The 21,531-nt window shown below is 44.8% G+C and overlaps 2 protein-coding genes across 2 annotated transcripts; one reads left to right on the forward strand and one right to left on the reverse strand.

Moving 5' to 3' along the window:
• Nucleotides 1-6,052: 6,052 nt before the first annotated feature.
• On the forward strand, nucleotides 6,053-14,989 carry LOC106569524 (elongation factor 2b). Its single transcript, XM_014140963.3, has 14 exons — nucleotides 6,053-6,190; nucleotides 8,018-8,232; nucleotides 9,236-9,417; nucleotides 9,747-9,958; nucleotides 10,151-10,329; nucleotides 11,542-11,647; nucleotides 11,805-12,057; nucleotides 12,209-12,404; nucleotides 12,519-12,642; nucleotides 12,817-13,059; nucleotides 13,234-13,587; nucleotides 13,793-13,975; nucleotides 14,097-14,229; nucleotides 14,438-14,989. The coding sequence occupies exons 1-14, from the start codon at nucleotides 6,188-6,190 to the stop codon at nucleotides 14,629-14,631; spliced, it is 2,577 nt and encodes an 858-aa protein (XP_013996438.1). The 5' UTR covers nucleotides 6,053-6,187; the 3' UTR covers nucleotides 14,632-14,989.
• A 389-nt stretch (nucleotides 14,990-15,378) lies between these two features.
• LOC106569525 (BTB/POZ domain-containing protein 2) lies at nucleotides 15,379-20,754 on the reverse strand. Its single transcript, XM_014140964.3, has 9 exons — nucleotides 20,223-20,754; nucleotides 19,928-20,047; nucleotides 18,351-18,507; nucleotides 18,023-18,128; nucleotides 17,600-17,797; nucleotides 17,291-17,483; nucleotides 16,672-16,759; nucleotides 16,233-16,379; nucleotides 15,379-16,145 (listed from the first exon to the last, which is right to left on the reverse strand). The coding sequence occupies exons 1-9, from the start codon at nucleotides 20,720-20,722 to the stop codon at nucleotides 15,984-15,986; spliced, it is 1,671 nt and encodes a 556-aa protein (XP_013996439.1). The 5' UTR covers nucleotides 20,723-20,754; the 3' UTR covers nucleotides 15,379-15,983.
• Nucleotides 20,755-21,531: the final 777 nt, after the last annotated feature.

The raw sequence follows: 21,531 nt of genomic DNA on the forward strand, positions 1-21,531 counted from the left end.
TTGATTTTTCAGTGTTACATTTCTAGTGTTGACTCAGGAGTTAAATTTACTCTGCAAGAGTGAATTTAACACTCAGTGGTGTCAAAGAACCCCTAGTGTTGGTGTTAATAACCAGAGTTATTGTTTTACACGGTGGAGAGTAAAACATTACAATCAAAACCACAGCCATCATTATCATTTTACTGCAAGTTGATTTTTTTTATGATTGTTTTTAAACATCTGTGTTTTTGCATATACATTGATTGAATTATTAATCTTATGCTGCACAAAATAAATAACATATATCTTTCTAAACTAATGCAATCAGTTAGTTAGATTTATTGCATCCGTAACCGAAATGGATTGTTCCAGTTTAAATGGTTTAGGTAGTCTCCTTTACCAATTCCTATTATCTTAAAAGTATTTCTGAATGTGGGTTGTGGGTGAATAAAAATTCCAACTATTGAATATCCTATCTCAGTCTGGATTCCAATAGGAATTACACATATTTTGTAAGCCAGCATAATTTGACTTGCACGCCTGATGTGGCCTGTAAACCAGGAGTTTCCTATCACCACTGAGTTAGGATAAAACTATGCCATCAAAGTAAGGCCTTATGATATACATATATTTTTTATAGAGATTCATTTTAATGATAACATTCACCTAGGAATTCACTTCAATAACCATGTCTGTGTCACTAACATACAATATATACTCATGGGTGGCAACTCTACAATTCACTCTAAAATAAAAAGGCACCCTGGGAAATACGCAAATTAGGCTTTACACCATACACCATTTCATTATATTTCACTCCACTGTAGAGGGAAATACTAATTAGTTCACTCCAGTGTATATTGAAATGCCTATTAGTTCACTCCAGTTTATAGTTAAATCCTTAATATTTCACTCCAGTTATTGTGAATTTCACACAGCCAGTGTTAATTTTCTACTCTGTATAGTTACAGAAACACCATCTAAATGTTAACATTTTAACAGATTTGAAAGTGTTAATGTCACTCTGTTGAGAGTGTATGCATATACACACCTCAAATTGTTAACACTACAGCGAGTTAGTTTAACACTTGTGATTTTGCTGTGTAGCTATATACATATATTTCCACCCTAGTCATTCATGTTAGAAGTTACAATACACCTGTGCTGTGTTGTCAGATCAGTAAAGATGAAGGAGAGGAAACAAAGAGAGCATGTAACTTTTACTGAGTCACTTGGAGTATGTGTGTTTCTAAGTATCCCGCACCATCAAAGAGCTGGATCTTATCTTCTGGCTTCTGTGATGAGTCTGCTCCCGAGTGGCACAGCGGTCTAAGGCACTGCGTCTCAGTGCTAGAGGCATCACACCAGGCCCTGGTTTGATTCCAGGCTGTATCACAACCGGCAGTGATTGGGAGTCCCATAGGGTGGCGCACAATTGGCCCAACCTTGTCCGGGATAGAGTTTGGCCGGGGTAGGCCGTCATTAGAAATAATAATTTTTATATTAACTGACTTGCCTAGTTAAATAAATATAACATTGTGATTGAAGGAATGTCTTGCTATATGCATTTCAATGAAAAGACCATGTGTTTCCCATAAATTAAAGTGATTAATGGATGATACTAAGTCAAATGTCACAGTTCAACCTTTAAAGCTATATTATATATTGGAAGCACGTGCGTGTGTGTGCGTGTGTGTGTGTGTGACTCCATCCATTGAAGTGGCCCATTCCAGATACAACCCATATAGGCCCTAGTCCCTAGCCCTTAGCTCCTAGTCCTGAGCTCCATGCACTTCTGTTCTGGAGATACGATAGTCAAAGTCCTACACTCCCTAGTCAGAGGGCAAGGAGATACCATAATACTTAAAGAGTTGAAGTTGGAAGCTTACAAACACTTAGGTTGGAGTCATTAAAACTTGTTTTTCAACCACTCCACAAATGTCTTGTTAACAAACTATAGTTTTGTCAAGTCGGTTAGGACATCTACTTTGTGCATGACACAAGTAATTTTTCCAACAATTGTTAAAAGACAGATTATTTCACTTATAACTCACTGTACCAATATTCCAGTGGGTCAGAGTTTACATACACTAAGTTGACTGTGCCTTTAAAAAGCTTGGAAAATTCCAGAAAATGATGTCATGGCTTTAGAAGCTTCTGATAGGCTAATTGACATAATTTGAGTCAATTGGAGGTGTACTTGTGGATGTATTGAAGGTATACTACCTTCAAACTCAGTGCCTCTTTGCTTGACATCATGGGAAAATCAAAAGAAATCAGCCAAGAACTCAGAAAAAAAATTGGCACGTCTGGTTCATCCTTGGGAACAATTTCCAAATGCCTGAAGGTACCACGTTCATCTGTACAAACAATAGTATGCAAGTATAAACACCATGGGACCACACAGCCGTCACACCGCTCAGGAAGGAGACACCTTCTGTCTCCTAGAGATGAAAATACTTTTGTGCGAAAAGTGCAAATCAATCCCAGAACAACAGCAAAGGACCTTGTGAAGATACTGGAGGAAACGGGTACAAAAGTATCTATATTCACAGTAAAACGAATCCAATATCGACATAACCTGAGAGGCCACTCAGCAAGGAAGAAGCCACTGCTCCAAAACCGCCATAAAAAAGCCAGACTACAGATTGCAACTGCTCATGGGGACAAAGGTTGTACTTTTTGGAGAAATGTCCTCTGGTCTGATGAAGCAAAAATAGAACTGTTTGGCCATGATGACCATCGTTATGTTTGGAGGAAAAAGGGGGAGGCTTGCAAACCGAAGAACACCATCCCAACCGTGAAGGACAGGGGTGGCAGCATCATGTTGTGGGGGTGCTTTGCTGCAGGAGGGACTGGTGCACTTCACAAAATAGATGACATCATGAGGATGGAAAATGAATTGGATATATTGAAGCAGCATCTCAAGACATCAGTCAGGAAGTTAAGCTTGGTCGCAAATGGTCTTCCAAATGGACAATGACCCCAAGCATACTTCCAAAGTCCAATACCAAAGTCAAGGTATTGGAGTGGCCATCACAAAGCCCTGACCTCAATCCTATAGAAAATTTGTGGGCAGAACTGAAAAAGCGTGTGCGAGCAAGGAGGCCTACAAACCTGACTCAGTTACACCAGCTCTGTTAGGAGGAATGGGCATTGGTTAAATTGACCCAAGTTAAACAATTTGAAGGCAATGCTACCAAATACTAATTGAGTGTATGTAAACTTCTGACCCACTGGGAATGTGATGAAAGAAATAAAAGCTGAAACAAATATTTCTCTCCACTATTATTCTGACATTCGTCGTCTCCAATAAAACTGTGAAGGACCTCGGCGTTACTCTGGACCCTGATCTCTCTTTTGACGAATGTATCAAGACTGTTTCAAGGACTGCTTTTTTTCATCTACGTAACATTTCAAAAATCAGATACTTTCTGTCCAAAAATGATGCAGAAAAATGTATCCATGCTTTTGTCACTTCTAGGTAAGATTACTGCAATGCTCTACTTTCCGGGTGCCTGGATAAAGCACTAAATAAACTTCAGTTTGTGCTAAACACAGTTGCCAGAATCTTGACTAGAACCAAAACATTTTATCATATTACTCCAGTGTCTACACTGGCTTCCTGTTAAGGCAAGGGCTGATTTCAAGGTTTTACTGCTAACCTACAAAGCATTACATGGGCTTGCTCCTACCTATCTTTGTCATTTGGTCCTGCCGTACATACCTACACGTACGCTACGGTCATAAGACGCAGGCCTCCTTACTGTCCCTAGAATTTCTAAGCAAACAGCTGGAGGCAGGGCTTTCTCTTAAAGAGCTCCACTTTTATGGAATGGTCTGCCTACCCATGTGAGAGACGCAGACTCGGTCTCAACCTTTAAGTCTTTTTTGAAGACTCATCTCTTCAGTAGGTCCTATGATTGAGTGTAGTCTGGCCCAGGAGTATGAAGGTGAACGGAAAGGCACTGGAGCAACGAACTGCCCTTGCTGTCTCTGCCTGGCCGGTTCCCCTCTCTCCACTGGGATTCTCTGCCTCTAACCCTATTACAGGGGCTGAGTCACTGGCTTACTGTTGCTCTTCCATGCCGTCCCTAGGAGGGGTGCATCACTTGAGTGGGTTGAGTCACTGACGTGATCTTCCTGTCTGGGTTGCCCCCCCCCCCTCCTCCCCCCTTGGGTTGTGCCGTGGCGGAGATATTTGTGGGCTCTACTCGGACTTGTCTCAGGATGATATGTTGGTGGTTGAAGATATCCCTCTAGTTGTGTGGGGTCTGTGCTTTGGCAAAGTGGATAGGGTTATATCCTGCCTGTTTGGCCCTGTCCGGGGGTATCGTCGGACGGGGCCACAGTGTCTCCCGACCTCTCCTGTCTCAGCCTCCAGTATTTATGCGGCAGTAGTTTGTGTCGGGGGGCTAGGGTCAGTCTGTTATATCTGGAGTATTTCTCCTGTCTTATCTGGTGTCCTGTGTGAATTTAAGAATGCTCTCTCTCTTTCTCTTTCCTTCTTTCTTTCTCTCTCTCGGAGGACCTGAGCCCTAGGACCATGCCTCAGGACTACCTGGCATGATGACTCCTTGCTGTCCCCAGTTCACCTGGCCGTGCTGCTGCTCCAGTTTCACCTGCTCTGCCTGCGGCTATGGAACTCTGACCTGTTCACCGAACGTGCTACCTGTCCCAGACCTGCTGTTTTCAACTCTCTAGAGACAGCAGGAGCGGTAGAGACTCTAAATTATCGGCTATGAAAAGCCAACTGACATTTACTCCTGAGGTGCTGACCTGTTGCACCCTCGACAACCACTGTGATTATTATTATTTGACCTTGCTTGCTTGAACATCTTGGCCATGTTCTGTTATAATCTCCACCCGGGACAGGGAATTTTCACTACGAAAAATTGTCAGGAATTGGGAAAACCTGAGTTTAAATGTATTAGGCTAAGGTACATGTAAACTTCCGAATTCAACTGTACCTCTCAAATACTTTCATGTTTCTGTCGGTACCGATCTTTAAAGATTGTAGAGGGTTGACCATTTTTACAATCTACAATGCAATACCTTATATTGTGCTCCATTCAATAACATGAGAAGCTGTGGCTTGACAAAATATTTTTGGACTAATACTGCCTCTTTGTGGATTCGTGCTTTCATTACATGTCATAGGCTAGTCATAGCACGTCGCACGGCGTTTATCAACGACAACCTGGTCTCATAGACTAGACGTAACATAGGAAATGTTAATCCTTCACATTTGGGATGGTTAGATAAAACAGAAGGTTTCTTTAAGGCCCAGTACAGTCAAAAACGTATTTTTTTCTGTGTTGTATATATATTTCCACACTATGAGATTGGAATAATACTGTGAAATTGTGAAAATTATGATAGTGTCCTTTTAGTTTAAGAGTTGTTTGAAAAGGCAGTTTGAAATTTCAGTCTGTTTGGTGGGATGGAGTTTTAGCCTACCTTGTGACATCATCAGGCGGTATATTAGTTAATAAACCAATAAGAAAGAGCGTTCCAAACCTCTCTACTAATAACAACTAGTTTTCAGACACCTCTTCCTGACAGCCTAGCAAAATTCTTGCTTGAGAAATTACTATTTTTAGCTATTTTTATCAGGGCGGATGGGTTGGAATTTAACACAAAAGTCTTGCGAACTTCTAGAAACCCAAAGGTTGCATGTTTGAATGTCATCATGGAAAACTTTAGCATTTTAGTTTATTAGTAACCACTTACCACTTTTTAGCTACTTTGCAACTACTTAGCATGTTAGCTAACCCTTATCTAACCATAACCCTAACCCCTAGTCTAGCTAACGTTAGCAAATGTTAGCGTTAGCCACCTAGCCACCTAGCGTTAGCGATGACAAATTAGAATTCATAACATATCAAACGTTTCGGGAAATTCCAAACATATTGTACAATTTTCAAATCGTAACATATCATACGAATTGTAAATCGTAACATATGATGCGAAATGGATTAATACATATCATACGAAACATAATATATCAGAATAAATTAAGACTTTCTCAGATTTACATTTACTATGTTACGTCTTCCCATGAGTCCACGTTGCAGCCGAACGTGAAGCGATATAAAGCAGCGTAAGGTGTCATAAGCGTTCTCTTTCCTGCCTATCCTTGGACGAGGAAGGCGGTGTATTCGCAGTGTTAATTTTACCAAACGTTTATCTACGAACATCAGGCAAAATGGTAAGTTGATTTTGAATTGTTTTGCTATGATTCGGTGGACCGGAGATTCAGTGTTGTCCATGGGTAAAGAGTTGGAGCCCTCCTTCCACATTGCCGGTGACCAGTTGAAAGGAACCGGGCCGGGTGAAGCAGCCTCCGGGGCACCCAAGATGGATGCTCCCTGTTTGAACTGCATGACGATGTTTAGAAAACCGCGGCGGACATAGCTAAATTAACCCCCAAATGAGATTGAATGATTTTACAGTTACCAATTTTTGTCCTTATAATTTCGTTTAAGGAATATGGTGGCTGTTTGAATCTACGCAGATGTCAAATGTTGGTTTTTACTATCGAACTAACCATCTTTAGGGGTTTCAAAGTCTGTTTTATAACTGGGCCCGCCCAGTTAACTCTAGGCCCGGGTTAAACAAACTCAGTCCTCGGGACCCTAAGAGGTGCACGTTTTGGATTTTGAGAGATGCCACTACAACAGCTGACTCAACTAATCATCAAGCGTTTTTAAATTTTAATCAGCTGTATAGTGTTAGGGCAAAAACCAAAACGTGCACCCCTTCGGGTCCGGATGTCGACAACCGAGTTTGGGAAACGCTGCTCTAGGCATCACCCGCTATATTTAGTTTTATGGGTAATACTTTGTTTTTGACCACAAACGTTATAGCTAGTTACTGTTTGACAAGGGTCATTCGCAACATCGATATTCAAAATCGTTGGTAATTGTAACAAACTGTCCCATATGGCAATTCTAGTGTAACGTTAGATGGCTAACGCGCAATTTTGTTGTATACATTGGCCAGCTGGCAGTGAAACGTCAGTTATTGGGTCCAAGGTGGCATGACTTGTAGTTAGGTCGTTATGTGTTGGATTGCTCAAATTTAGGCCAGCAAGTACAGCGTGATGCAGTTGTGCAAAATGGGCAGGTCCCAAGTAGCGTGCGTCACTGCTTATATCAAAAAGGCCTCTACCCAAGTCTAGGGCGGCATATGCGCCAACGCTGACTCGCACTAGCGGTTCTGGGGGGGCAGTGCCCCGGTGACAACAATTTTGGACTCCTTGTGGCCCCCCTAAATGTAGAGTAGTAAATAATTTTTACATAACTCATTTTTGCTATTTGTTTTTTTACATTCATTATTAGACAGTGGCAATGCGGAACACTAATGATTATGAACATGGTATTTTGCCTGCAATGCCGTGAAGAAAACGATATGACAACAATAACGTCTAATGTAACTGGCCCCCCCAGTTGAAATGGTCTAAAACCGCCACTGCTGACTCATTCAACTCAAAGGATCATCTCTAAGCCTTTATCAACAGAATAGGACTGCCACGACTACATGAGTCATGGAGCCAGCTGCCAATATAGCTAGATTTAAAAACAGATTATTCTTTATTGGTCAAATAAGTGGCATATTGGCTGCTGGTGGTCCCTCCATTTTTTAAATTGCCTGTGTTAAATTCCAGTTAGACTACTGCAGGCTACTGTCATGTCACCTGCCCAGATGGGTAACATATCACCTCACCCCATTTGAACAGAAGACTGGGCCTAATGCAAAAATCAGCATCCCTTTTCTGATGTGCCTTCTAAAAGAGCTAGGTCTTAGCTTAGCGTTTTGGCCAGGGTTGCTGTTGTTAAGAAATGTCAAATGCATTTAATCACATACAAGTGAATCTTAACGTGGACTTGAATTTTCACTTAGTCGTGCACTGATGTCAATGGGAGACTAAGTGGGAGTTGGTTTGCCCCCAAATTTAATTTCGCCGGTTTAGTTATCAAGACTGGAACAGATTCTCTTTTACCATTTTCTGATTATGTGGATCTTTGTCTCTCAGGTGAACTTTACAGTGGACCAGATCCGTGCCATCATGGACAAGAAATCCAACATTCGTAACATGTCTGTGATCGCTCACGTGGACCACGGCAAGTCCACGCTGACCGACTCCCTGGTGTCTAAAGCCGGGATCATCGCGGGGTCTCGCGCCGGAGAGACACGCTTCACAGACACTCGCAAAGACGAGCAGGAGCGCTGTATTACCATCAAGTCCACGTAAGTAGTACAGGGTCGTGTTCCTTCTGTTGCAAAATGTTTTACAGCAAAAAAAACAGGTTTCTTATTGGAAGAGCTCAGGTAGTCCCGCTGTTTCAGTCTGGTTGCCTCCATTTCATTGTGAGTGAATACAACCCAGGAGTGCCCTTTTGAATCGATCGTATGTATGTTGCTGGGGGGTGAAGCTCTTAAAGTTAAAATTGTTGGCCTTCACCAGAGTAAAAAAAAAAAAGTAAATATATATTGTTTACTTGAAGAGTGAGCGATGCCCCTCCATGTGATCTCATCGTTGTATGATAGGCTGTCATAGTCTCACACACTTTCATTAGTCTGCTGCCCTGTGTACATAGTCATGGGCCACTGATCACTTTCATAATGTTAACATACTGGTTTACCCACTTCATAGGTATAAATGGTATTCCGTTCCAGGCCTATCCTATTCAACTATTGCTGTACATGTACAATTCAGATAAACTACAGTACCAGTCAAAAGCTGGGACACCCACTTAAGGTTTTTTATTTTTTTACTTTATTCTACGTTGTTGAATAATAGTGAAGACATTAACTATGAAATAACACATGGAATCATGTAGTAACCAGGAAAGTGATGAAGGTCAAATATATGTATTTGTTTAAAGTTGCCACCCTTTGCCTTGACAGCTTTGCACACTTGTGGCCTTCTCTTGACCAGCTTCATTAGGTAGTCACCTGGAATGCATTTCAATTAACAAGTTAATTTGTGAAATTTCTTTCCATAACGAGTTTGAGCCAATCTGTTGTTGTGACAAGGTAGGGGTGGTATACAGAAGAGAGCCCTATTTGATTAAAGCCCAAATCCATATAATGGCAAGAACAGCTGAAATGAAATGAGCAAAGAGAAACAGGAAGTAGTTTCCTACTATCCCTGTCTGCAGCCCACAGTGGACTGGGATGCTTGGTTTCAGACAAACCACTACATTAAAATGTATAATTCACCTGTTCTCGCTTCCCTCGCTCCTCTCAGGGCTATCTCGATGTACTATGAGCTGGGGGAAAACGACATGGCCTTCATCAAGCAGTCTAAGGATGGGCTTGGCTTCCTCATCAACCTGATTGACTCACCGGGCCATGTGGACTTCTCCTCTGAGGTCACAGCCGCCCTTAGGGTCACCGACGGCGCCCTGGTGGTGGTTGACTGCGTCTCAGGTACACTCACGGTCTCCCTTTCCTGTGGTCTTGTCTGTACTTCGGTCTCTTGCTGTTTTGTGTTCTGTCTTTGTCCCAGTTGCCTCTCTGCCTGTTCTGCCCCTCTCCCGCTCTTTTGATTTTCATGTTCATTTTAGTCATTGAACATATGCCCTTATTCAAAGGGACTTCCAGGAGGAATTGTGGTTGTGTACCTTCCTCGAGGGTGTAAAATATGCTGACATATCCTATCTGCTCGGGGATTCAAACAGCAACTTGTTACTGGCCCAACGCTCGGAACCACCAGGCTAACCTGTTCATCTAACAACTTCTTGCTTTCCCATGGTCAGGTGTGTGTGTGCAGACAGAGACCGTGTTGAGGCAGGCCATTGCTGAGCGCATCAAGCCAGTGCTGATGATGAACAAGATGGACCGGGCCCTGCTGGAGCTGCAGCTGGAGCCTGAGGACCTGTTCCAGACCTTCCAGCGCATCGTGGAGAATGTCAACGTCATCATTGCCACCTACGGAGAGGATGAAGCGGGACCAATGGGTGCCATCATGGTGAGACTGGCACGGGTTGTGTCAACAGAGTTCTGTGGTTTAAACTGACATAACATGCTTGTTACACCGCAATGGAGAAACCCGTGTCCAGTTGAACTGCCAGACGTAAATGGGACTAGTCCCCTAAACTCTCATCATAGGAAACATGTTTGACCTAACAGACAATGACTTGCCCCTATTGTCTTCCCTCAGATTGACCCTGTGATTGGTACCGTGGGGTTTGGGTCTGGCCTCCACGGCTGGGCCTTCACTCTAAAGCAGTTTGCTGAGATGTACGTGACAAAGTTTTCTGCCGGCAAAGACACCCAGCTGGGATCGGCGGAGAGGTGTAAGAAGGTGGAGGACATGATGAAGAAGCTGTGGGGGGAGAGGTACATGCACACTCACTGTACATGGTCTACTACTGTACATAGAAACCTTCTGAAAGATGTGAGGACATGATGAATAATCTCTGGACAGAGGGGGTGTATTCATCCTGACAGTACTGGAACAAGATGTGCGTTTAGATGGACAGACCGAAAGATGCGCGCACAAGTGGAAGACTCAATGTTGAAATTGCGGGTAGATGGGTACACACTTACTCTGGGTGTGTTCCAGATAGACATTCTCTGTGCAGATTGTCAGGTGTGTATATATGCTGTCTGGAGAAGTGTAGCATCTCATGAACCACACCAATATGATTTAGTAACTATATTTCCACAGAGCTGCACTAAATGTATCTGGAATGCACTTTCTCCCTCTCTCCTTCTCTGGGCGCACTTGATTTAAAAACGCCTGTTGTGCTGGTTAGGTGGCGCTTGTACCTTAGGACCAATGAAATGGCTCCAAGGGACAACTCTGCCTAACTCCAGCACTTCGGACGAACTAAATTAAGTGTGCCTGTTCTCTCTCGCTTTCTCAATCACACGCACACAGGTGAGGGCGTGGCAATATTGAAAAGTGATTGCAGGTATGTGGCGTGACACGGGCAGCCCCATATGTACAGTGTTTTTCTCTGTATGGAGACCTGAGGAAGACCAAAGGGTTGAAGACAAAGTAAACCCATTTGGGAGCCTAAATTGCAGGTGCGCACTCTTCTCTTATGCTCGCAAACAATCTGACGTGTTGCAAATAATTCCTGTTTTTGGCTGTTTACGTGTCACGGCTGACTGTAACCTACTATATGTAAATGCTTGTGAGTTCCTGGCTGTCGTAGTGACATGTAGTTAACTGTTGCACTTGTCTTTTTTCCTTGACTCTTAATAGCACTGGTTTTGCAGATGGCAGCTATTTTTGAAGACGGTTTTACCAAAAGGTTTTGTTTGCAAACAGGGTCTAGGTCCATTTGAATTATTCAGTCAATTCAGGAAGTAAACTAAAATGAAAGGTTTAATTATTGAAAGGGGTTATTTTCTCAAACCTGAAAAGGACAAGCTATTTCAAGTTATTTCATGTTAAATTCAAATCACTAAATTGATTTCAATTGGAATGGACCACTGCCCTGGTTGCAACTTGTGTTGAATGCACTTTTGAAATGTGCACCAGTCTGTATAAGGGCGTCTACTAAATGATTAAACTGTCAATGTGTGATGTTCACCTGTTAGGTTTTTTGACCCAGCCACTGGGAAGTTCAGTAAGTCCAACCTCGGCCCTGACGGTAAGAAGCTGCCCCGCACCTTCTCTCAGCTGGTCCTGGACCCTATCTTCAAGGTGACCCCCCCCCCCCCCCCCCCCCAACTGTTTTGATAAAAATAAAGTTTATTTAACTAGTTAAATTGGTTAACATTCTTAATTGATTTTATGTAATTCATTGACCTATAAATTGTATATTTTTATGGTAAGGTAACTTCTCCCTTCCTCCCTCCAGGTATTTGATGCCATCATGAACTTCAAGAAGGATGAGACAGCCAAGCTGATAGAGAAGCTGGACATCAAGCTGGACTCTGAGGACAAGGAGAAGGAGGGCAAGCCCCTGTTGAAGGCAGTGATGCGTCGCTGGCTCCCAGCCGGAGAAGCCCTGCTCCAGATGATCACCATCCACCTGCCCTCCCCCGTCACGGCCCAGAAGTACCGCTGTGAGCTGCTCTACGAGGGACCAGGAGACGACGAGGCCGCCATGGGTGAGGCCAGCCCACAGTTTACACACCAACATGTCTCTCACAACATCCAAAATAAAGTAACTGTACCGTCCATGTCAACTAGCAAAGGAATAGACATCACATTTCCTAGTTGATATAAAGTCTGGTATCATAATCCTGATTAACATCTCAGGTATCAAGAACTGCGACCCCAAGGCTCCCCTGATGATGTACATATCTAAGATGGTGCCCACCACAGACAAGGGTCGCTTCTATGCCTTTGGCCGTGTGTTCTCTGGCTGTGTGTCCACCGGTCTGAAGGTGCGCATCATGGGACCAAACTTCACCCCTGGGAAGAAGGAAGACCTCTACATCAAGCCCATCCAGAGGTGTGTTTGGGGATACCATTTTAGTGCAGCAGATGCGTGTGACTTCAAACTTTTTTTAAAAGCGTTGTAAATTCTCTTCATCCCTCTCCCATTTATCACATTCTACCACTGTAGGACCATTCTGATGATGGGGCGTTATGTGGAGCCCATTGAGGATGTACCATGTGGGAACATCGTTGGGCTGGTTGGAGTTGACCAGTATCTGATTAAGACTGGGACCATCACCACCTTTGAACAGGTGTTGTACAGCTCATGTTTTACTATAGCAAAACTCAAGACAGCTTTGTCTTTTTATGACTGGAGCACTCTGTCTTCATCTCTGGTAACAGTAGTGCACCATCTAGGGAATGGGTTGCCATTTTGAACAGACAATGGATGTATATTTCTTACGTCATATATGCTTGTCCAACAGGCCCACAACATGCGTGTGATGAAGTTCAGCGTCAGCCCTGTGGTGAGGGTGGCTGTGGAGGCCAAGAACCCTGCTGACCTGCCCAAGCTGGTGGAGGGGCTGAAGCGTCTGGCCAAGTCTGACCCCATGGTGCAGTGTATCATCGAGGAGTCTGGAGAGCACATCATCGCCGGGGCCGGAGAGCTTCATCTGGAGATCTGTCTCAAGGATCTGGAGGAGGACCACGCCGGCATTCCCCTGAAGGTGAGAGGAATAGGGCATAGGGAACAAGATTGTACTTGGAGAAAGCAGTGGTGCACTAGAGATGATTTTGTGTTCCACTGACAGAATCTGTCTTTGCTCTGTTGCCATGGTAAGATGACAATGGTCTAACTCGCTGTCCTAAACTGAGTCACAACTCTCTCCTCGCCCTAACAGAAATCTGATCCAGTGGTGTCCTACAGGGAGACTGTGTCTGAGGAGTCTGAAGTGATGTGTCTATCCAAGTCCCCTAACAAGCACAACCGTCTGTACATGCGGGCTAAACCTTTCCCTGACGGCCTGGCCGAGGACATCGAGAAGGGGGACGTCAGCCCCCGACAGGAGCTGAAAATCCGCGCCCGTTTCCTGGCTGACAAGTACGAGTGGGACGTGTCGGAGGCCCGTAAGATCTGGTGCTTCGGCCCTGACGGTACCGGTCCCAACCTGCTGATGGATGTTACCAAGGGAGTCCAGTACCTGAATGAGATCAAGGACAGTGTTGTGGCTGGCTTCCAGTGGGCTGTCAAGGAGGTTGGTTTGCATTGAGCTTGATAACCAACTGCTGCATCATGAATATTTTCCTTGCAAAAGCTCATTGAAGCGTTGTAGTTTAAATCTACATTCATGACTTCAGTTTGTGTAAATGGGTTAGAATCTCCAGTGTTGGCCATGCTGCAGGCACCAAGTTGACTTCGTCATTTCTGAGTTGTGACATGCAGTTCCTTCCCTCCTCCAGGGTGTGTTGTGTGAGGAGAACATGCGTGCAGTCCGCTTCGACATCCACGACGTGACCCTGCACACAGACGCAATTCACCGCGGTGGCGGACAGATCATCCCCACGGCCCGCAGAGTGCTGTATGCCTGCCAGCTCACCGCCCAGCCACGACTCATGGAGCCGGTCTACTTAGTGGAGATCCAGGTGTGTAACTACTTTGCCACTAACCTGGCCGCTTTCTTACATGGACTTGTATGCTAGGCTAAAGGGGTCTATTTGTGATCAACTATGATGTTTCTGAATAATGCGTTTCCTGCCTCTGCAGTGCCCAGAGCAGGTAGTGGGTGGGATCTACGGCGTGCTGAACAGGAAGCGAGGCCATGTGTTCGAGGAGTCCCAGGTGATGGGCACGCCCATGTTCATCGTCAAGGCCTACCTGCCTGTCAACGAGTCATTTGGTGAGTGTTAACTCAATCTGGAGCTTACCAGGGACGTGTTAACAGAATTGGAATTTCAGTGAACATTCCAAGTTGACTGAAATTAAATCGTGCAGAACAGTTATCTGATAGGTAATGTCTAGAGGTGCCACATTGAACTCTGACCCAGAGTTTTGGACCTACTGGCAGATATACCTTAAATGTTAACTGTCCTGTCCCCCGCCCCCAGGGTTCACCGCTGACCTGCGCTCCAACACGGGCGGCCAGGCTTTCCCCCAGTGTGTGTTTGATCACTGGCAGATCCTCCAGGGAGATCCCCAGGACCCCACCACCAAGACCGCCATTGTGGTGGCCGAGACCAGGAAACGCAAGGGGCTGAAAGAGGGCATCCCGGCCCTGGACAACTACCTGGACAAATTGTAAATGTTGTCCTGGTTTCCCCTAGCCACTACAACCCCCCCCCACCACCCCACTTGTGTAGATTGATAATGATTGGGTAGGCATACGCAATATGTGGAAGATTTCACCTAGCCTATCGGAGGGTAACGTGACGCTATTGGCATATTGCTTATGGTATACCTATCCGACCCTTTCAGATGTACACAGTGCCCAGGGGTTCTCTGACCTTTTCTTTTTCTCCCCTTCTATTCCTCCATTGTACGAGTGAGGGATGGGACTGTACAGTGCACTGTGCGCAGTAGCGCTTGCCTAAATGGAAACCTGGTGACATGAATCCAAGGGTGGAATATGTCAATCATAATAAAGATGAATAGAAATTGTACATGGAGTGGATGTCTTTATTGGTTTTTGAATGGTCTGAAATCACAAGTTGATGGTAGATTAGGACAGCCAGTATATAAATGGTACTTTCATTACACTTTAGTCATTTAGCAGACGCTCTTATCCAGAGCAACTTACAGTAGTGAATGCATACTTTTCTTTTTCCGTACTGGTCCCCCATGCTCTACCAACTGAGCCACACGGGACAGTAACTTTAATGTTCCCTGAATACTTTATTTGACCCTTGCAAAAAAAGAGCCAAGACCAGCAGTGTTCAAAAACTTGGTAGTTTTGGACTTTCAATTCAGTGTGATTTAAAGGCAATGTTTCCTCTTAGCAGGGATGTGCTGTAATGCAGACACGTACGATGGAGCTGTTTACCTTCCAATGGTGAATATCAGTCTCAGAGCTGAGGGATTTTAAACCTTGAAATACGACTTCCATATGTTTGAGCATATAATGGCTCCTGTTTGGCAATGAGCGCAGAACATCCTGCAGCCTTGCATTGTCCACCTGACACAACCAGAACTACATTCGTGTAAATCCATGTTAGAACATCATGAATATGGAGACCTGATGGCCAAAAACCTTGTTAGTGTCACATGACTCTGCACCCTAAAGGGTGTGGGGACTAGAATTTAACAGTATGTTATATGCTTTTAGCTACAGACAGACCATACAACGGTGGTGCTGTAAATACATGTCAATAGTTCTGACCAGTTTGACTCCTCTCAGATAAGACGGTTGTCAAAGTAACAAGGCGACATCCCTCTCTCTCCATGGTCAGTGTGTAATGGGAGAGGGATAAAGAGCATGCTCCAATAGTCGATGCCTCCTGTGACAGAACTGGGTGTGGCTTCCACCGTACAATCGGAGAGACTAAGGAAGGGCCACAGGGAGTATATAGGCATTGGTTACATATTCAAACAGGGCCAGAGTCTCTCAGCAGTCCAGTGACCCCAAGCCCTCAGAGGTCAGGGTGAGTTTAGAGGGGACTAGGTGTAGAAGATGACTTCGGGGATCTGTCCGTCTTCTACCGAGGTGCCGTTGTTGTTGCCTGCGGCGTAGCAGAAGGTGAAGCATGTCTTGGTGCCGGTGGAGGACGACTCGTGAGTCACCTTACGCATTCCCTTGGTCCCATAGTGAGAGTCAGGACCCTGAGGAAGAAAAGAGAGCATCACTTGTTGACCACAACACCAATCAAAACATTCCAACCTAAACAAACATGTACAGTAAGCCTGTACCTTGAGTGTGGCGCAGGCTGTGTAGTTGACATTGGGAAGGATCTCCACCGGCTCCTTGAACATGACTCTGAAGGTGTTGGATGTGCCATCACAGCTGAAGCCTGTGTCGTTCTGACCCAGCACTGTGTTACTGTCTGTGTGAATGATCTGGGACGAGAGAGGGAAACGTTACAGAAACAATCTCCCTGGTCCCATATTCCCATTATAGTGCACTACTATGAGCCCCATTGGCCATGATCAAAAGTAGTGCACTATAATGGGATTAGGGTGCCACTTGGGACGCAACGGTCACACATCCTACACCAGCACACTGCTAATATATATCTATCCACAGGAACGTATATACTGTCATCAATGATTTAGGAGAGAAATACCAGAGAGGGAAGGGAGTCTATATAAATCAAATATGACTGATTTGGTTAGTTAAGGTGGGCAGTGCCTGGATGTTGACTTGGTAGTCTGTGGGGCCGTGTATGGAGCCGTAGAGGCCAAAGCCCACCACGAAGATCCTCCTGTTCACCGAAAACCTGGAAGAAGAAGAGGAATATTAAAACAGGAGAGGAGGAATATTAAAACAGGAGAGGAGGAATATTAAAACAGGAGAGGAGAAATATTAAAACAGGAGAGGAGGAATATTAAAACAGGAGAGGAGGAATATTAAAACAGGAGAGGAGGAATATTAAAACAGGAGAGGAGGAATATTAAAACAGGAGAGGAGGAATATTAAAACAGGAGAGGAGGAATATTAAAACAGGAGAGGAGAAATATTAAAACAGGAGAGGAGGAATATTAAAACAGGAGAGGAGGAATATTAAAACAGAAGAGGAGGAATATTAAAACAGAAGAGGAGGAATATTAAAACAGGAGAGGAGAAGAGGAGGAATATTAAAACAGGAGAGGAGAAGAGGAGGAATATTAAAACAGGAGAAGAGGAGGAATATTAAAACAGGAGAAGAGGAGAAGAAGGAGTGGATAAGAGGGATAGATTATGTCCTCAGGAAATATTTCTGAGATTAACTATCACACACAAAGTGAATTTGATCAGTGTGTGTTCTCACCGTATACGGTCACTGGTTCCACTGTAGCCCCAGCGACTCTCCACCTGTCCGAAGCGTGTGATGCTGCACTCCTTCCCCCGGAGGCAGCAGCGAGGCCGGTCGATGAACTCTACGCGGGGCTTTGGGTTCACCGTGAAGTGAAGGAACAGACTCACCACCTCCCTGTCTGTCAGGATACTGGACTGGGCCGGTCCTGGGTGGAGACACAGCAGGGATATGAGAACATGTCAGACTGAGGGAGACAGATCGTGAGAGAGACATACAGTGTGCAAAAATGACTGACTGTCTCTCTGTGTGTGTGTGTGCTACCTGCGGCAAACTCCTCGATAGTCATGAGTGGGAAGCGGATGAGGGCGAGGGCCTTGCCCAGGACCCTGCGTTTGTTCTCTGGGGTGGGCTGTAGCTGCTGCCGGTGGGCCTCTGCCTCTGCCCAACGTACCGCCGCCACAAACAGACGCACCTCCCTCACCCCCAGAGTGTCCCGCTCCAGCACAGCCACTAAAGTATCTGAGAGAGGAGGGAGAGAGGGTAGAAAGATGGAGGGAGTGGACAAGAGAGGGAAAGAGAGAAGACAGAGAGGAAGAAGAACGGGGAGGAAGGGAAGACATAGAAGGGGAAAGAGTGAAAAGGAGAGGAGGGAGAAGTCGTCATGAGACAAACATTGCCATGCGCATTTCAAGATGCATTACCATATGTAGAGTGAACTACGAAATCCAAAGTGAACTACAATACCCAGATCTATGTCAGTGAAACCCTCAGCTGCGAGCGCATCTCCTGTATTCTTATCGATGTTCTCTAGACACAAGCTGGCAAGCTGGGGCTCATCGAAAAGTCGAGCCTGAAACACACACATCGATCAGAGACTCACAGTAAACAGTCGTTTACTTAACATGAACTGACCAAGAACCTATGCAACTCCTGTTTTGGGACTAACCTATTGATTTGAGATGTTCAGAAACTGTACCAGAGTTATTTTGATACTGGGTCAGGCCACACAATCAGGCACTGGTTGAGTTGTTTAGACACTGCATCCCAGACAGACAGTACAATAGTAGCTGACCTGAGTGAGCAGCATGAAGGCATTGTCAGCCCGCAGGTTCTTCTTGAGGAACTCCACACAGTGGGCCTCCAAGGCTGGCACTGCATACTTCTTAGCCGTGTACAGAGTGGTCATCACCGTCTCAGGCCCTATCTGGACCTCATCAGAGTACAGGAACCTGGAGGGGACAAGATTAGATTACTGATAGCAGGGGACCTTTAATCTTAAGGTGTAAGTATGTTGTATTTATTAGGGATCCTGGGGTACATAAACGTCACATCATATAACACCACTACAATACAGAATGTATAATACCCCAATACAACAATATTACAATGTACGTGTGTGTAGAGTGCGTGTGCTAGCCTGTGTGTATGTGCATGCGTGTCTTGCTTCAGTTCGGCTGGCGGAAGTCGGCTAGGCGAACGAGTGTCCTTGCATACTCCCTTAAAAATACCTTCTTAAGAAACGAGAGAAAGGCAGCAATAGTACCGTTTGTCCATGATGAGACGCCGTAGCCAGTTAACGCTTCCTCAAAACAGTCTGAATGAATCTAACGCAATAAATCTGTCATTAGTTTAGAAGTTTTTTTGCACCATTTTACATCTAGTTAAAATGTTTGGTAAAGTTTTTCTCAATGGGGGGAAAAAAAGTGCATTATAACGAGTCGTCTCTTGTTGAACAACAACGAAGACTTCATTAAAGAATTTCGACAGTTGACCAATCACGGACGAAGGGGCATATACTTCGGCTCCCGAACTTCAGCTGGCCTTGAGAAAAAAAATGTTGTGTGCCTGAACAAAAATGTCATCATAATAAACGCACAAACTCTTCCAAACTGTTTCGGCTGGGAAGCATGCGGACATGTGACCTTTAGAGGGCATACGCTTCTAACACACCAACAGCGTCATTGCATTTTGGTACACCACAATTACCAATGAAAACGCTGTGTTTGCATTGCGTAGCAGAGGCAGTTGCAGTGCGTTTGGTGTTGATTCATCGAACATATGCATCAAACTGTATGTGTAGACAGCTTGACAGAAATTATAGCAGAAGGTGAATGTTGAACTGGTGTTGCATACATATCCAGATGATGCTGCGAGCTATTTTGCGCAATGACGCTGTCGGTGTGTTGGAAGCATTAAAGGCCCTGCATGGTCAATCCACCATCTGAAGTAGCCATACAACATTTACTGTGATTCAGCCTCCACAGACGTCAGGGTTTTCATACTTCTTGCGCTTAGCAGAGCAGAGCTATTGTGAAGGAAGTTGTCAGGGAAGTGAGTATGTTAATACAGGATGTACCTCCCCTACCTACCGTCAACCAATCATGTCAATATGGGGCTATACAACTTTGAGGCGCACTGCAATGTGGTACAGAGTTTGAGTTGGCGTCTGCATGCCTCCAGAGGCTTAACAACTGCATCACACCCTCAGACCACATTGTCAGATTAAGCATAAATTGGCTTTAACAGTCTTTGGTGGAACCAATAACCTGGGTTCTGCATACTATATGGCCATAAACTGTCAAATACCTTGGATGGGACCATTTCCGCTATTATGATTGTAACGTTTCTAAACCAGGAAGTACTTCTTACTTCAGTAATGCCAGAAATGCTGCAGGTTCGACATCTGGCAACTCGATTTCCGTTGAGGTGGTCGCCATACCCCCGTTGAACATGGCATCGAAGACTGCGCTGCCCACAGCGAGAACGAATCTAACCAAAACCAAAGCCCTCGTCAAATAAAAACAATGCCTTTCACCACTAACATGATGCATTAAACTCGCTTGGATTAATAAACATGTAAATTAGACGAATTTCTTTACTTTCTTCTACTAACCATCCTTTGTAGACAAACTATAGTAATAAGGAAATGCATGTTCGTGCTTACCTGTGTGCGGGTATTCGTTGCACTCCCATACCTTTCCCCACTAGAAAATGAACGTCACTCAGAACCTCGTTATTGAACAGGAAAGCAAACCGTTCCTTTACGGTGCTTTTCGTCGCCTGCCAGTTGTACACGGGCTCCCGGTAAACCAAAACAGCAGCTGACGACAGTGAGGAATGGGTACCTGGTACACTCGCTGCTGAAACATTCGATGCCGTTGCTCCGGAGGCCCCCCTTCCCGCAGCGCTTTGAGCTGACGGTTGCTGAATCGAGTTCTGCACAGTCGGTGGAGTTCCAGCTGCAACACCGGCGTTTTCTCCTCCGCCAGGCCCCGACTGCGGGTTGGGGCGCCTTGCAGGCCCCTGAACCCCTCCAGTCGCACCAGTGGGCCCACCGTTGGACGTAGGCATTGAATAACCACTGTTGCTGGGCTGGCCATTTCCCAAAGGCCCTGGGCCGGAGAAATTTAGGGAGGGAGGCCTGCTGTAGTCCCCAGCAGCCATCTTGAATCTGACAGATCGTGGGAGGTGCGTGACGTATTCATAAACGGAACACGGTCGGGTACGTGAACCAGAGGTTGTTTGTAAAATATGTTTGCATGTTTTTTAATTATATTTGTTGTTTAATAAGAAATATATATAACAAAAATAGTGAAAAATAAAAAAGAACCATGGGCTCCAGACAGGATGCCTCTAGACCCAGATCCAGGATCAAATGATCATCTCCCCACCTAACCACAACCAAGGTGGAGGGAAATGTAAAACGGACCCTAGATTATCCAGTAATAAAAACGGAGTGGTTTGAGCCCGAATGCTGATTGGCTGAAAGCCGTGGTATATCAGACCGTATACCATAGGTATGACAAAAACAAATATTTGTACTGTTTTAATTACGTTTGTAACCAGTTTTTAATAGCAATAAGGCACCTCTGGGGTTTCTAGTATATATATATATATATATACACACCACGGCTAATGGCTGTATGCAGGCACTCCGCACTGCATCGTTGATAAGAACAGCCCTTAGCCGTGGTATATTGGCAATATATCACAGCCCCTCGGGCCTTATAAATATCCGGTATTATCCACTCTACCTTGAACTAGAGAGGGCAATCTCTGAGTGAGCTGTACAGTGCAAAACGTGAGAGAAAAAAATCCCCAGTGCCGCCGGATGGCGCTATTATTTCTTACTTCATTTGACAAACGACGTAAGGAATAATAGCGTCATCTGGCGGAAGTAGGGTTACATGAGAAAGTGAGAGAAAATCCTTAACTGGTTTAATGATTTGATGTCAATTGTGCCAAAACAACAC

Source organism: Salmo salar, chromosome 14 (genome assembly GCF_965601325.2).
Source record: "Salmo salar chromosome 14, fSalSal1, whole genome shotgun sequence".
Lineage (NCBI taxonomy): Eukaryota > Metazoa > Chordata > Actinopteri > Salmoniformes > Salmonidae > Salmo > Salmo salar.